Here is a 16,694-nt window from a genome sequence, read left to right as displayed (position 1 = left end):
TGCGTGGCGGCACCTGCTCGCTTTCCCCATCCTGGGAGCGTGCCCACCCCTCCCTTGGGTGACAGCCTCCTGTCCCTGGGCTTGGGGCCCGTGGGCAGACTCGCCCTGACCTCCTGTCACAGGGCTTCCTGGGACCAAACCGGCCTCTCCAACAGGCTGTGATCTGAATATCCTTGTGCCACCACCTCTCACCTGACGATTGTGGTGCAGCCTTTCCAGGCCTTATTTCCTCTCTGTAGGATGGGGACAGGTGCCCATGAAGGGCTGACCTCAGTCTGGCATGGAGTGAGGGCTGCAGCTGCTGGAGTCCGAGCTTTTGTGGGCGGACCAGGGACTGAGGCCTCGTGTGCCTGGAATCTCAGGGCTGGGGCACCTCTGCTGCCAGGGCACAGCCTCCTGGGCCAAGACTATGGGGTGTCTGCTGAGTGCCCGCAGCCAACCCAGGGAAACCCACCTGGTGCTGCGGGGGAACTCTGGGTCCACTGCCCCGTGCTGGCCTTGCCAGGGCATGCTCCCACCCAGCGGAGAGACAGCGGCCCCCAGAGCGACTGACAAAGCAGCCCTCCCAGAGCCTCTGCTGCTGTGCCAGGTGCCCAGGCCAAGAGCCTCGAAGGCCGCTGGGTGTGGCCAGGACCTGCCACCTCTTGGCACGGACTCTGCTGGGTCCCGGGGGAACTAGCTCCCTCCTCTGACCCCCTCGGGGCTCCAACCACCCCCGGCCCACAGGAGCCTGCACTCTGTGCCCCCAGCCCCACCTCACTGCTGCATCGGGACGCCAGCGGACGGGCTCAGGCCGGGGCTCAAAGCTTCTGCTCCTGTCCCCAAGGACAGGGGCCCAAGGGCGCCTGGGAATCCTGGATTGCAGCTGCCCCCCTTCTTCTGGTGAGGGTAGCACGTAGCCAGAGAGCTTCCCAGAGGAAGGGGTGCCAAGGGTGAGTCTCACAGGAAGACGAGTGGGGCAAGTGTGGCTAACCAGGTACAGGTGGGATGGGGGCTGGTCCCAGGGCCCTGGTGCCAAGAAGGGAGGCTCATGGGACAGAAATGGACAGCTGGGTCTCCTGGCCAGGAGAGCACAGCCTTGGGCTAACAGGGCTTCTCTGGAGCTTGGGTGGGGGTGGGCTCCTGAGCCAGGGCCCAGGAGAAGAGCAGGGATGGGCTGTGCTGGGGGCCCCGGGGAAACAATGCCAGGCTTGGCCCCCAGCCCCAGCTGGAGGTCAGGGCTGGGGAGGCACCTGCCCACAGGGCACTCCCTCACTTAGGGGTGCCTCCAGCAGGCCCCTCCCCACAGAGAACCCAGCATGCACGTTGGAAATTGTTCTGAGCACCGTGGAGAAAGGCGCAGGGCAGGTGTGGCCTCTCCCAGGAGCCCTGTCGACGACCTGGGCTTCCAGCCCACTCAGGAGGAGACCTGACGGTTAGTGTCCCCCCACTGTCCCCCCAGCCCAGAAGCGGTTAGAGAGAGGAGGCCAGGCGGCCGAGGCCGGAGAGCAGAGCCGTGCAGACGCAGCGCACAGGGCCCGCGGGAGAGGCCCTACCATCCGGCTCCTCAACATAAGGCTTGGGTTTCTTTCTCAACTTGGACTTCTTCTTAGTGTTCCTTTCCAGGAGCGCTTTCATGTGCTGTGTCACTGGGGAGCAAACAAAGGGTGAGGCCACAGAACACAAAGAGGAACACGTGCCCACACGGTCCCGCTCGGGACTGACCCTGGGCAGCTGGGAGGGCACTGCCCCAGCCTGCTGGGCTCCTCGGAGGGAGACAGGCTGATGCCCCGCCAGAGGTGGAGGGGAGTCCTGGGCACAGGGGTGGGTGTGCGGGCACACCTGGGTCGTGTGGCTGGGGAGGTGCCAGGAACGTGCCCTTGGGCAGTGGGGAGAGGATGTGGTCAGCTCATGACCCGCTGGCCGACAGAAAGGCAGGGGTAGGGAGCCCCCTGAGAGGGCCACAGCCCAGCCACCTGGTTCCTACGTGGCTGCGCTCCAGGGGCTGAGTGGGTGCTGAGCGAGAGAGGAGGGGCCTGGCTCCCCTCTCTGGCTGAGCTGGGCAACCCCCCCACACCCCGCACAAAATAACTCAGCGCTGTCGATGCGGACCCTCCATCCCCCCATCCCGTGCTCTGGAAGGAAGTCGAGGCACACAGCCCACACTGAGGTGGGATTCACGCTCCCCTCATGGTGGACCCTCTTACCTACATAAATTATTTGTAATTCTTTTTTTTCTTTCTTTCTTTTTTTGGCCTCATTGTGCGGCATTCGGGGATCTTAGTTCCCCAACCAGGGATCGAACCCGCACCCCCTGCAGTGGAAGTGTGGAGTCTTAACCATTGGACCACCAGGGAAGTCCCATATTTGTAATTCTTCTGCAGGGAAGAAGTCCCCTAACCCTAACCCTATATCTATCTAATCATTTGTATCAGTATGGGCTTAGGGATATTCATTTTACATTGTCAGGTTACAATTCAATATGACTTTATTCTGTTGCTCAAAGTGCTCCAGCTTTGGCCCCGGGGAGCTCTGTGTCCTGTGACCCGTGTCCTGTGACACAGCCCATCGTCTCCCCTCTGGCACATCCTCCCTTCTGGCACTGCATCTTGTACATTCCCTACCCCAGCCTCAGAGTCAGCTGTTTCTCCAAACAGCTCTGGTTCCTTTTAATGGAAAATGGTAGAAACCAAGAGCCGCGGGTCAGGTGTCCTCAATGCTATTGGGGTGTCATTGCTTCTAGGCCCTAGGCTGACAGGGCAAGGAAAGATACATGTGTATACTAGGTTGAAGAGACTCCCTTCTCTTCCAAGTTTTTTATCAGGAATGGAATGTTCGATTTTGTCAAATGCTTTTTCTACACTTATTGAGATGATCATATGGCTTTTTTTTACTCTGTTGATATGGCAAATTACATTGATTGATTTTTGAATGTTAAACCAACTTTTCATTCCTCAGATAAACCCCACTTATTCAAGATGCATTATCCTTTTAATATATTGTTGGATTTAATTTGCTAAAATATGGTTCATTTTTGTCCTATGCTCATGAGGGATACTATCTGTGCTTCTTTTTCAAATTTTTGGTAATGTCCTTTTCTAATTTTGATATAGAGAGAATTAGGAAATATTCCCTCCACTTCAATTTTCTGAGTTAGTTGCTACACAAACAATGAAATATTTGATAGAATTCACTAGTGAAGCCATTTGGGCCTGGAATTTTCTTTGTGGGAAAGTTTCATAAAGTACCAATTTCTTTAATAGATATATGATTTTTCTGGTTATTTTTTATTGAGTGATTTTTGGTAGTTTGTGTCTTTCAAGGAATTTGTCCATTTCCTCTAAACTGTCATATTTACTGGCATAATGTTGTTCATAATATTTCCTTACTATCCTTTTAACATCTGTTGAATCTGTAATGATATTATCTCTTATTCTTGATATTGATAATTTATGTCTTCTTTGTGTCCTGGTTAGCCTGGCTGGAGGTTTATTAATTTTGTTGATCTTCTCAAGTAATCAGCTTTTTGTTTCCTGTTTTTCCACATTGTTTTTTCTATTTTCTCTTTCATTGATTTCTACTCTGATCATTATTTCCTTTCTTCTCCTTACTTTTTGGTATAATTTCCTCTCACTCTTTTTTTTTTTAAGTTTCTTAAAGTAGGAGCTGAGATGATTGATTTGAGATATTTCCTAATACAGACATCTAGGTGCCATAAATTTCCCTCTAAGTACTGCTTTAGCTGCATCACCCAAATTGTAATGTTTTGTTTTCATTTTCTTTCAATTCAAAATACTTTGCACCTTCCTTTTTTGTTTTTATTTGACCCATGGATTGTTCAGTAGTATGTTCTTTAGTTTCCAAATACTCAGGGATTTTCCAGATATCTTTGTGTTGCTGATTGCCAATTTAATTCCACTGTGGTTAGAGAACACACTTTCTATGACTCGCATTCTTTTTTTTTTTTTTTTTTTTAGTATTTATTTTGGCTGTGCCGGGTCTTAGTTGCGGCATGCAGACTTCTTAGTTGCGGCACGTGGACTCTTAGTTGCGACACGCGTGTGGGCTCTACTTCCCTGACCAGGGATCAAACCCACACCCCCTGCGTTGGGAGTGTGGAGTCTTACCTACTGGACCACCAGGGAAGTCCCTATGACTCACATTCTTTAACCTTTATTGAGACTTGTTTTATGGCTCAGAATATGGCCTATTTTGAAAAAGTGGCCGAGATCTGAGTCCAGATGCTCTGGGTCCAGAGTCTTTAACTTTGCCTACTCCACTGTAGCTGCTCTGCTTCTTAAACAGACCTTCAACTAGTCCTTTTGTTTTCAGCTCCATGGTCACTCCCACTTCCATACCACTGCTGAAGGAAGCTGGCTCCACCCGCTGCTGCGCTTTTTGGGGCCTGCTACCTGCTTCGACTTGCCAGCTTCCCCACCACCTGCTTGGGATCCACATTTCTTGGTCTGCCAAGTCAGTTTCCAGCCACTTGTCCGTGTGCTTTTCAGCTTCCAAAGCATAGTTGTTCTTCCTCTTCCATACTCTTTGTCCTGGTGGGTTTTAGTATTTTTTATTGTGGTAAATTATATGTAACATAAAATCTGCCATTTTAACCATTTTTAATTGTACAGTTCAGGGTATTAATTACATTCATATTACTGTGCAATTGTCACCACCATCCATCTCCAGCACTTCTTCACCTCCCAAAATGAGAAGTCTGTACGAATCAAACAACTCTCCATTTCTCCCTCCCCGTAACCCATGGCACCCACCATTCTGTATGAATTTGACTACTCTAGGGACCTCATACAGTTATTTGTCTGATTCATGCAGTAATTGTCTTTTTGGGTCTGTCTTATTTCACTCAGCATAATGTTTTCAGGATTCATCTATGTTGTAGCCTGTGCCAGAATTTCCTTCCCTATTAGGCTGAATAATTCCATTATGTGTACAGATGACACTTTATTTATCTATTCATCCATCAATGGACACCTGGGCTGCTTTCTGCCTCTTGGCTATTGTGAATATGCTGCTATGAACATGGGTGTACAAATATCTGTTCATGTTCCTGCTTTCAATTATTTTGGGTATATGCCCACAAGTGGAATTGCTGAATCCTATGATAATTCTATTTTTAATCTTTTGAGGAATTGCCATTCTGTTTTCCATAGTGGCTGCAGCATTTTACATTTCCTTGTGAGGTTTCTTTTTTTGCCTTTAAAGAATTCCTTCACTGTTCTTTTATCATGAGTTCAAGGTGGAACGCAAGTCAATGCACGTGTTCATCCTGCCCTCTTCACCTGGAAGGCAGCGTCTTGCCGAAGGCGTGAAGGCACACGTATCCCTCGGGGTCTGCGGCCTTCCAGCGTGCTCTTTCTGGAGCATCCCTGCGACGCCTGTGCTGACAGCATGCTTAGGGAAGTCCAGGGCAGACAAGCTGTGGCGTCACCTGGTGGTGGCTGGTGCAAAGCTGTGACCACGTGCGAGCCGAGGCTAAGCCAGGGGGTGGGGTCACGTGAATTGGGGTTCACTGTGTGGTACCTTGTTCCCTCGGAGTGGTGACCACGCAGCAGATGTCACACACATGCTGGCAGATGAATCAAAAGCTTCTGAGGCCAAGGCAGGCAGTGTGGTTCAGGGTGAGGCCCCACACACGGGAGCCAGCTCAGCTCTGCCCCCGCTGGTGCTCCCAGGACGGACTGCATTTCCTTTTTCTAAGCACAGGCTAGGTCCTTCTGGGCTGATGGGGCCTGCCCTCCTGACTGGCAGCCAGCACCCATGTTCCTGACAAGGGCCAGTGGGAGGGAGATCGAGGCCTCTCCTCTGGGCTCAGTGATGAGCAGGGCCTGGCAGAAAACGCCCACCCAGGAGCGGGTCTCAGGGCTGGAGACAGGGCTTTGGCTAGAGGGCAACCCTGTGCCACAGATGTGAGACCAGATCCCACAGACACAGAACCCTGCTAGTGGGACCACACAGAGCCAGTGTGGTCTGTGGGCGGAGGCCACCGGGGCCTCAAAACCATGGCTGCCAGGCTGAACCTCGGTTCTCTCAGTCTGGCTCCTATGGCATAGACACTAGGGCGAAAATGCACTAACCTCCGTGCAAAACCGCAACGTCCTGCTGAACGATGGCCAGCTCTCCATGGACGCTGCAGCCAGAGAGGGCGCAGCCTGGAGCCTCTGGCCTCCGTCCACCGCTCACCCACCGTTCACTCCGCAAGCACTCCTGGGGCCCCCGAGGGCTGCGTGCCGAGCGGTGGACACATACTTCCAAACCTCCAGCTCACGGCAGGGACGTTTCAAGACCTTTTTGGAAGAGGCTGAGGTGAACCATGAAGCCACTGGGGGCCCACCTGCTCCTGGGAAGGTCTGAGAAGACAGAGGCAGATCCAGGCTGCCCGCTTCATCCAGGGAGCCACCTGGGGAGACCCGTCTGCAGTGTTCGGTGATCCTGCTTCGAAAACTGCATGCCTGAGCAAAAATTTCATGGCTTCCAAGATGTGCCCCTACACGGCTGGTATGCTGGACGGTGCCTGTGCTCCACACGCCTTCCCCGGGCCCCCCACTGCCCGCAGCCCTCGCCGCTGTGTGCACAGGCCTCAGCCCCCCACACCTGGGCTGGGGCAGAGCCCTGGCTAGACCAGCATGGATGGCCACTCCCACTGGGCAACCTTTGGCACGGCAGACGCTCACGAACACGGGGTGGCAGACGGCCTGCTGCACTGGCACGTGCTGCCTGCGGCTCCACCCCCGTGCTCACTCTGCCCAGCCCAAGGCGAGCACCGCCGGGCTGGCAGGACCGTGGGCCAGGGTCCTCCCCAAGGAAGGCCAAGCCGGGGCCCACACAGACCTGACGCGTGGCCTTCAGCGACCCCAGGCGGATGCAGCTCTGCGCTCGGCCCCAGGCAGCCGTCAGCAGGCCGCTGTCCATGACGGTCCCAACCTCGGAACGCCTGAGGCAGCTCAGGGCCAGCTCAGCCCACAGCACCTCAACAGCCCGCTGGCCACCTCAGACCCAGTGCTGGGCCAGTGTGCCCACGTTCCCCACTGCTCTCAGAAGCCCTCCTGAGATGGCCACAAGGCATAGAGTGAGCCTGGCCAGGGCAAATGCTGTAAGTGCACACAGGCTGACTGGCCTCCCTGGCCTTGTCAGGCAGGGTGACCAGGATGGTAGCCTCAGAGTGGAGTGGATGCCGGCTGGCGGAGACATGGGTGCAATGGGTCCTCAAGCAGACCCCCACCTGTCAGCCCGTGGCCAGGGAGGGACCCTGTGCCACAACTGCCTGTGACTCTTCTCAGGGCCTCAGTGCCGAGAAGGGGCTGCCTGAGGACCCCGCATCCCAATGGAGGCCAAGGACGTGCCCCTCCGGGAGATGCTGTGTTTGTGTACCTGCTGCTGCCAGGTGCCACCCAGCGCAGACGGATGCTCTAGCCGCAGCCTGTACTTGAGCTGGTGGCAGAGCCCAGGGGTCCTGTCTGGGTCTTACCTTTGGTGTCGTTGACGGGGTCCATGTGCCGGTAGATGTAGCCCTCCAGGTAGGAGTGGAACTTGGGCGTGGGCGGGAAGAAGGCCAGGCAGATGGCCATGAGCTCCCAGCCGCGGGCCAGGCTCTCGAGGCGGAAGTTCTCGGTAGTCTGCCGGCACAGCTGGATGTAGAGCTCGTCCCGCAGGCCCTGCACACTCCAGCCCTTGGTGGCGATCTCCAGGGCCACGTGCAGCGGGTCAGCCTTGGCGCGCCGGTCGCCCATGTACATCTGGATCAGCTTGAAGACCTCACAGGCCTCCTTCTTCACGTGGCGGTCGCTGGTCACGATCATGGGCTTCTTGATGGACTCGCTGCTCCACGCCAGCATGTTGGCAATGGACACCCTCCGCCGGAAGAGGCCCTGCGTGTGTTTGTTGAAGTGCTTGGAGGCCCAGTTCTCGATGTCGGTCTCCGAGGACGGCTTGCGGAGCGTGAAGGTGGGGAACACGCAGCGGGCGCCGGGCATCACGCTCCGGCTCTGCCGGCCGCTCTCGAATGGGGCGCAGGTGCCGAGGTCCTCAGACTGGGGAGGACAGGGGGGCTGTGAGGGGGTGGGGGCCCCACGTGACCCAGCCAGGTGAGAGGTGCGGCCCCCCTCCCCCAAGCGGGCCCTGAAGCTGCTGGAGGAGAGAGGCCTGGGCGGGGTGGGGTGCGGTGAGGCCGGGCCTGGGCTCCCAGCTCTGCGCCTTGTACTGGTCTAACAGGGACCCAGAGAAGCCCTCCCTCTGACCTTTACCCTGCGGGCTCGGCCTCCGGGAGGTGCCTGCCCTGGTCCGGAGACCGAGGTTTGGGGGTGGCCAGCACGGGTCTGGGGGCAGGAGGGAGTCGCGCATGTGTCTCGTCAGCTTCCTGGGCTGCCGTAGCCCCAGGTGGGAGAGGGCCCGGGGACGCTGCATCCCCAGTGCTCACAGGGGTCTCCCCAGGCAGGGAGCTGGACCGTGCGTGGATGCAGGAAGGTGCTGCCTCCTACTGGCCTTGCTGTGGCTGTTTGGCTTCTGCTGGTTCAGATGGGAAGGGCAGCCCCACAAAGCAGCAGAAACCCCCAGATGCAACATTTGACAGAGAAACGCAAATGTCTCTGGGCCACAACGGCTGCACCCTTTTCCCCAACAAAGATAGCGTTGTAGTCTCGGGCATCGGGCAGAGTGATGCCATGCAGAGGGGCAGAGCCAGGCCTGAGAGGGCCGTGGGCTGCGGCCCTCCGCTCCCGTGATGCTGGGAAGGGAGAGCGTTGCCCCAAGCTTCCGCCCCCTCCCCCCCACCAACAGCCTCCACGTACCTGCACTCAGATAACAGCCCCTCACCCAATACTCTTTGGGGGCTCCCGTCCCCTCTGTCTGGGAGGTGGGCTCTTGTCCCCAAACCCGTGCTGGCCTCCCCCACCCTTGGTCTTGAAAGCAGGGAAGGCACCTCCCTGGGCAGCGCCAGGAGTGGACCTGGGTCAGGCCCTTGGAGCCCAGGTGTCCTGCTGTCCAGGCCCCGCGCTGTTCACACTCCACCTTCCCCCTGCCCCCACCCCCCGCCTCTTCCCATCTGTCCTGACGTCCTCCTGTGTTACAAGCCACAGACAGAAACGCTGCTCTGAGCTCTCCAGTCTGGAGGAACACTAAGTGCCCTGGGGGATGCTGGCCACCTAAGATGCCGTAGTTCTCGGGCATGTCTTCCCCACCAGGACTGGGGGTGGACATGAGGCTCCTGACCCCGGGAGGCCCTGTGGCCACTGCCAGCTCTGAGCAGAGGCCAGGGCAGACCCTCAGCCTTGGCTTCAGGCAGGAGACTGGTGTGAAAGGCCAGGGACCAGGAGGTGAGAACCAGGACGCTGGGCCACACCAAGCCCTGGGCACCGGGCTCCTTGCACGCAACCAGGACAGAAGGTGCACGTGGATCCCGAGGGCCTGATGATGTCCGTGCCCAGCACTGAGCCGAGAAGACGCCGCAGGCTGGGCTCCTGCTCTGGCTCCAGCCGCAGCGGGGGGTTCTGGGAGCCACCGGGGGCTTGCTGAGTGCGTCCTGGCCCCGCGCTCTGAGCCACGCAAGGAGCGCCTGGTGCTCTACCTCCACGGCTCACCTGAGAGCCACTCACAGGTGGAAGAGCAGAGGCTCAGGGCTCAGCGGGCAGGTGGCGGCCTCTGTGGCCTGGAATCAGGACATGGCCTCCAGCCCCCTGGCGACCTGGCAGCACTGCTGGGCCCGGCCAGCAGCCGAGGTAAGAGACCCCCGTGCTGGCAGAGACCTGGGGGGCATCTACCGTCTGTCCTCACGCCTGCTGGGAACCGTGAAGCCACACCACCCCTGCCCGGGGACCCGCCTGCGGCCGTGCCCCTACCTGAGAGGGGTGGAGGTAGGGCTCCGGGGAGGCCAGGCTGGTCTGCACGGAGACGCTCTTCTCGAGCAGAACCTGGGGGAAGGCGAGCCTATCCAAGGCGCCCCTCTGCCAGCGCTTGCTCTCCTGCTGCGCCAGCGCCTCGTCCTCGCTGAAGGCGCGCACCACGGGCCCAGGCATGGGCGGCGGCACGGCCCCGTCGCTCTCGTAGCCCGAGCCGTCCTGCTGTGAGTCCCAGCTGCCCCTCTGCTTCATGCGCAAGTGGGCCTGCTGGGCCTCCCAGGCCAGCCGGGCCTGAGCCAGGAAGGGCTCGGCCTCGCCCCGCGTCCCGTCCCCCTCACCTGCCTCGCCCTCTGCGCGCTGTGTGGGCGCCAGGCTGGGGCCGCACAGGGGCCGCTCCTCGCTCAGGGGCTGCTGGCCAAGCGGGTCGCGGTCCCCGGGGCCCTCGGTGGGCAGGGCGCTGGGGGCGTGGCACGCAGAGGGGTTCCTGCTCTTCCTCTTGCGTGTGCCGGGGGAGCAGCCCGTCGAGGACATGGTGTCCTGCTGGCTGGACCAGGACATGGCATCGTCCTGGGCCTGGGCCAGTGGCACGGGCGGCTGGGCAGACCGCCGCTCGGGCCCCTCCATGCTGCTGTAGTCCCCGGACGTGACCCCCAGGCGCTGGTCGCGCAGCAGGCAGGGGCTGGGCTGCAGGGAGAGGGAGCCGCCGCCTGGGTGGGGCGCGTACTTGTGCCTCGGGCCCGCGCGCAGCTTGGGACTGGAGCCGGCCTGCTCCACGTACACCAGCTGGCGGACGTACTCCTTGCCAGCCGGGCTGTACTCCAGGCTCAGGTAGCGCTCGGGGCACTTCTGCCTGGTGAGCACCAGCTGCTGGTAGGGCGACGCGGAGGCCTGCTTGGGCGGCTTGCGGCTGGGAGACCGCCGAGGCGAGCCGGCCTGATAGCCCCCGCCGGCCTCAAACTGCACATCCATAGGGGGCTCGTCATAGATGGGGGCCTGGTACTCCACGGGGGGCTCTTCGTAGAGGGGGGGCTCGTAGGCATAACGCGGGGAGGACGGCTGAGAGTCGGCGGCGGGCTTGCGGGGCTGCGCCAGCAGTGGGGAGCAGCTCCCTAGCTCAGCCCTCTTCGGGAAGGGTGACGGCCTCCGCTCTGAGAAGAAGACAGGGCCGTCCGCGTCGGGGGTGAAGGTCTGTAGGCCGGGCGAGTGCTGTCCCCCGGAGGGTCTGCGGGAGCGACCCCCGGGCTGGCTGTCCAGGGGGTAGCCGTTGCCCTGGGGGGAGAGGAAGCTGGGCTCCCTGTCGGCAACTTTGACGAGCATGCGCTCCTTGGTGCCCGAGTTCCAGCGGAGCGAGGAGGTCCTGGTGGGGGCGGGGGGGGGGGGCGGTGCAGTACAGGTTACCTGGGGAGGTCTTGGGGGGGGGCAGGTTACCTGGGGAGGTCCTGGGGGGGCAGGTTACCTGAGGAGGTCCTGGGGGGGCAGGTTACCCAGGGAGGTCCTTGAGGGGGCAGGTTAGCTGAGGACGTCCTGGGGGGGCAGGTTACCTGAGGAGGTCCTGGGGGGAACAGATTACCCAGGGAGGTCTTGGGGGGGGGCAGGTTACCTGAGGAGGTCCTGGGGCGGGGGCAGGTTACCCGGGGAGGTCCTAGGAGGGGCAGGTTACATGGGGGAAATCCTGGGGGGAACAGGTTACCCGGGGAGGTCTTGGTGGGGACAGGTTACCTGGGGGAAGTCCTAGGGGGAAGAGGTTACCGAGGAAAGGTGGAAATCTGACCCCTTTGCCAGCCTGGACCCATTACCCACCCACTGACCTCATGAGTGTCTGAGGTCAGGGCCCAGAAGGCCTGGTCATTTCTTACTGTCCTCTTCACACCCGCCCCCCCAGGGCTGCAGGTTGTGGGGGCCTGGTGCCTACTGGGGCTCCCAGTAGCGAACTGTGCACTTTTCATTGCTGAGGCCCTGACCTCTGGTCAGTGCAGCCTAGAGTAGCTGCCCTCCTGTCCTGGGGGCTCCCCTCACACACTTCCCTGCGGCCTTCCCCTCTGGGGGCTCTCCCGATCCGGGAGCTTCCCCCAGACCCCAGCTGCTGCCCACGGCAACGCTCCCTGCCAGGGCCTCTGTGAGCGTCTCCGCTCTGGTCCCAGGCTACAACCAGGCACAGAACTATTTCTGTAAGGAAGAGCCAGGAGGGGGGCCTCCCAGAGGCCTCTCTGGCTTTGGAATCTACGAGTGCTGCCCTGCGGGCCTCACTCCCGGGCTCAGCACCTGCCCCTGTTCCTACCAGGGGTGGCCAACACACCCCTGGTGCACCAGCATCTCAGGCCCTGGATCTCAACCACAGAGGCTCCTGTGAACTCCAAAAAGGCTAAATGCCCTCCTCTGACTGCCCACACACACAGTCGGCACTCTGCACCTGGACAGAGACGATAAAACTGTCCCCCAGTTCCTGGGAAAGCCTGCATCAGGCTAAGGGAGAGCTGGGGAGCTGTGAGGCCCAAATCACGACCCCGCCACCGAGCGCGGGGGGCCACCCAAGACGCTCAGCCTCTTCTGAGCCTCACTTGCCTGGTGACATGAGTGACACTGCCCCTGGGGATACATGGACTTGACCACACGCCACATCTGCCCACTGAAGGTCTGCACCACGTCCCACAGCTGTACCAGCCATGACGGGCCGGACAAAGTCCCAGAGAGATGAGTGGGGCTCACCTCTGCCACCTGCTCCCCCATCCCAAGAGACTCCTGGCTGCTTTAAAGATTTTCTTTTTACATTTTTAAATTAATTAATTATTTATTTGTTGGCTGCGTTGGGTCTTCGTTGCTGCGCGCCGGCTTTCTCTAGTTGCAGCGAGCCGGGGCTACTCTTCGTCGCGGTGCGCGGGCTTCTCGTTGTGGTGGCTTCTCTTGTTGCGGAGCATGGGCTCTAGGCACGTGGGCTCAGTAGTTGTGGCTCGTGGGCTCTAGAGCGCAGGCTCAGTAGTTGTGGTGCACGGGCTTAGCTGCTCCACGGCACGTGGGATCTTCCCGGACCAAGGCTCGAACCCGTGTCCCCTGCATTGGCAGGCAGATTCTTAACCGCTGTGCCTCCGGGGAAGTCTCTTTTTACATTTAGTATTTGGAACATGTGCTTCAGTGTTTGGGATTCCCAGCACTTTTTCAATCTGTGGCCTGACATCTTTTATGATTTTTGGAAACTCCTGACCATATCTTTTCAATATTACTTTTATCCCGTTTCCTCTCTCTCCTTTCCTGGGAATCAACTGCAGTCCTCTTCACTGTGTTCCATATGGTTTCAGGCTGTATTCTGTATGTTCCATCCTCTGGCCTCTCCACACAGATGTGTTCTTCTGATCTACCTTCTAATTTACTAATTTTGGGGGTTTTTTAGAAACATTTTTTTTAATAAGTTTTATATATTTACATATTTATTTATTTATTTTTGGCTGCGTTGGGTCTTCGTTGCTGCGCGCAGACTTTCTCTAATTCCCTCGAGAGGGGGCTACTCTTCGTTGCAGTGCACCGGCTTCTCATTGCTATGGCTTCTCTTGTTGTGGAGCATGGGCTCTAGGTGCGCGGGCTCAGTAGTTGTGCCTCGTGGGCTCTAGAGCAGCAGGCTCAGTAGTTGTGGCGTATGGGCTTAGTTGCTCCGTGGCATGTGGGATCTTCCCGGACCAGGGCTCGAACCCGTGTTCCCCTCATTAGCAGGTGGATTCTCAACCACTGCACCACCAGGGAAGCCCCTAATTTACTAATTTTCTATTCAGCTGTGTTTAAACTGTTCTTACACCCATCTATTGAGTTCTTAGTTTTTATTACTATATTTTTCAGTTCTAGAATATCTAATTCTTTTTTTTTAAGAGCACTTTTAGGTTCACAGCAAAATTGAGCAGAAAGTACAGAGATTTCCCATGTGTCCCCGGCCCCGACTCACGCACAGCTTCCCCAGTCATCAACATCTCGCCATCGATGGTATATTTGCTGTAACTGATGGACCAACACTGACACATTATAATCGATCACTTAGTTTACCTTAGGGTTCACTCTTGGTGTTGTACATTCTATGGGTTTGGACAAATGGATAATGACTTGTATCCACCATTATAGTATCATACAGAGCATTTTCATTACCCTAAAACCCCCTGTGCCCTGTCTGTTCATCTCTCCCCCCAACCCCCGCCCCATCCCTGGCAACCACTGATCTTTTTATTGTCTCCATAGAAGCCAAATCTGAAGCCAAATCAATGAGCAAATCTTTGGCCTCTAAATAAGCCAATCTGAAAAGGCTACATACCATGATTCCAGAATGTCAGAGTCAGAATCACGCAATGTGCAGCCTTTTCAGGTTGGCTTTAGCTGATGTGCATTTAAGGTTCCTCCATGTCTTTCCATGGCTGATAGCTCATTTCTTTTTAGTGCTGAGTAACCCCTTGTCTGGATGGATCATAGTTTATTTCTCTGTTCACCTACTGAAGGACATCTTGGTCATTTCCAAGTTTTGGCAACTATGAATAAAGCTGCTGTAAACATCTGTGGACAGGATTTGATTTGAACATAAAATTTCAGCTCCTTTCGGTAAATACCAAGGAGCACAACTGCCGAATCATTAGAGTATATTCAGTTTTATAAGAAACTGCCTGTCTTCCAAAGTGGCTGCACCACCCTGCGTTCCCGCCAGCAATGAATGCGAGTTCCTGCGGCTCCACACCCTCACCTGCATCTGGCGTCCTAAGTATCTGGAATAGGTGTGGAGTGGTATCTCGCTGTTGTTTTAATTTGCATTTCCCTGATGACAGATGATATGGAGCAGCTTTCATATGCTTATGTGCCATCGGCGTATGTTCTCTGGTGAGGTGTCTGTTCAGGTGTTTGGCCCATTTTATTTTTATAAATTTACTTATTTATTTATTTATGTATGGCTGCAATGGCCCATTTTATTTTTTTTCATTTATCTATTTATTCATTCATTCATTCATTCATTAATTTATGGCTGCATTGGTCCGTTTTATTTTATCTATTTGTTTATTTATGGCTGCATTGGGTCTTCACTGCTGCGCGTGGGCTTTCTCTAGCTGCAGCAGGCAGGGGCTACTCTTTGTTGCGGTGCGCAGGCTTCTCATTGTGGTGGCTTCTCTTGTGGAGCATGGGCTCTAGGCGCGCGGGCTTCAGTAGTTGTGGCACGCGGGCTCAGTAGTTGTGGCTCGCGGGCTCTAGAACAAAGGCTCAGTAGTTGTGGCGCACGGGCTTAGTTGCTCCGCGGCATGTGGGATCTTCCCGGACCAGGGCTTGAACCCGTGTCCCCTGCACTGGCAGGTGGATTCTTAACCACTGCACCACTAGGGAAGTCCCTTTGGCCTATTTTAAAATCAGGTTGTTTTCTTACTGCTGGGTTTTGAGAGTTCTCTGTATATTTCAGATAACAGTCCTTTATCATTTGTGTCTTTTGCAAACGTTTTCTCCCAGTCTATGGCTTGTCTGCTCATTCGCTTGACACTGTCTTTTGCAGAACAGAAATTTTTAATTTTAATGAAGTCCGGCTTATCAACTGTTTCTTTCATGAATCATGCCTCCGATGTTGTACCTAAAAAGTCACTGCCAAACCCAAGGTCACCTGGGTTTTCTCCTCCGTTACCTTCTAGGAGTTAGTTTTGTGTTTTACATTTAGGTCTCTGATCCATTTTGAGTTAATTCCCATGAAGGGTGTAAGGAATGTGTCCAGATTCATTTTCTTGCCTGTGAACGTTCAGTTGTTCCAGCACCATCTGTTGAAGAGACCATCTTTGCTCCGTTGCATTGCCTTTGCCCCTTTGTCAAAGATTAGTTGACTGTATTTATGGGGATCTATTGGTTGTTTCTCCAGTCTATTCTATTTATCTGTTTATTCTTTTACCAATACCACACTGTCTTGATAAGGGTAGCTTTATAGTAAGTCTTGAACTCGGGTAGTATTACTCCTCCAACTTTGTTTTCCTTGAATATTGTGTAGGCTGTTCTGGATCTTTTGCCTCTCCATAGAAATTTTTTTTTTTTAACATCTTTATTGGAGTATAATTGCTTTACAATGGTATGTTATCCATAGAAATTTTATTATCACTTTGTCAATATCCACAGAATAACCTGCTGGGATGCTGAGATTGCATTGAATATATAGATCAAGTTGGGAAGAACTGACATCTTCCTCCATTTATTTAGTTCTTCCTTGATATCTTTCATCAGAATTTTATAGCTTTTCTCATATAGATTTTGCACATATTTTGTTAGATTTATACCTATTTCATTTTGGGGGATACTAATGTAAATGCTACTGACTTTAACTTCAAATTCCACTTGTTCATTGCTAGTATATAGAAAAGCAATTAACTTTTGTATATTTAGCTTATATCCTACAACCTTGCTATAATCACTTAGTTCTAGGAGTTTGTCAGTTCTTTAGGATTTTCTACATAGATGATCATGTGATCTGTAGACAAAGGCAGTTTTATTTTTTCCTTCCCAATCTGTATACCTTTTCTTTCTTTTTCTTGTGTTACTGCATTAGCAAGGACTTCCAATACGATGCTGAAAAGCAGAGGTCAGAAGGGAAACCCTTGTCTTGCTCCTGGTCTTAGTGGGAAAGCTTTGAGCTTCTCACTACTATGTATGATGTTAGCTGTAAATTTTTCACAGATATTCTTCATCAGGTTAAGGAAGTTCCTCTCTAGTTCCTAGTTTACTGAGGGTTTGTTCTTTTTTTTTAATCATGAATGGGTGTTGGATTTTTGCCAAATGCTTTTTCTGCATCGGCTAATACGATCATGGATTTTTCTTCTTTGGCATATTGATGTAATGGAGTATACTGATTCTCAAATGTTGAACCAACCTTGCATACCT

At 55.0% G+C, this 16,694-nt stretch overlaps 1 protein-coding gene across 10 annotated transcripts in view; it reads right to left on the bottom strand.

The window, feature by feature from the left end:
- ARHGAP39 (Rho GTPase activating protein 39) overlaps positions 1 to 16,694 on the bottom strand; it is an 83,389-nt gene that overhangs the window by 4,998 nt on the left and 61,697 nt on the right. For 7 of the 10 annotated variants that reach the window (XM_059901240.1, XM_059901246.1, XM_059901247.1 and 4 more), the window contains 3 exons: positions 9,831 to 11,187; positions 7,466 to 8,027; positions 1,536 to 1,628 (listed from right to left, as the gene is read on the bottom strand). In XM_059901240.1, coding sequence (XP_059757223.1) covers positions 1,536 to 1,628; positions 7,466 to 8,027; positions 9,831 to 11,187 — 2,012 coding nt within the window. Of the gene's footprint in view, positions 1 to 755; positions 1,629 to 7,465; positions 8,028 to 9,830; positions 11,188 to 16,694 lie in introns of all 10 variants that reach the window. The other 3 variants (XM_059901243.1, XM_059901248.1, XR_009498356.1) reach the window with 2 other exon arrangements.

Source organism: Balaenoptera ricei, chromosome 17 (assembly GCF_028023285.1).
Source record: "Balaenoptera ricei isolate mBalRic1 chromosome 17, mBalRic1.hap2, whole genome shotgun sequence".
In the NCBI taxonomy this organism is placed as follows: Eukaryota; Metazoa; Chordata; class Mammalia; order Artiodactyla; family Balaenopteridae; genus Balaenoptera; species Balaenoptera ricei.
The sequence above is the reverse complement of the archived record's forward strand: the minus strand, read 5'-3'. Positions and strand labels throughout refer to the sequence as shown.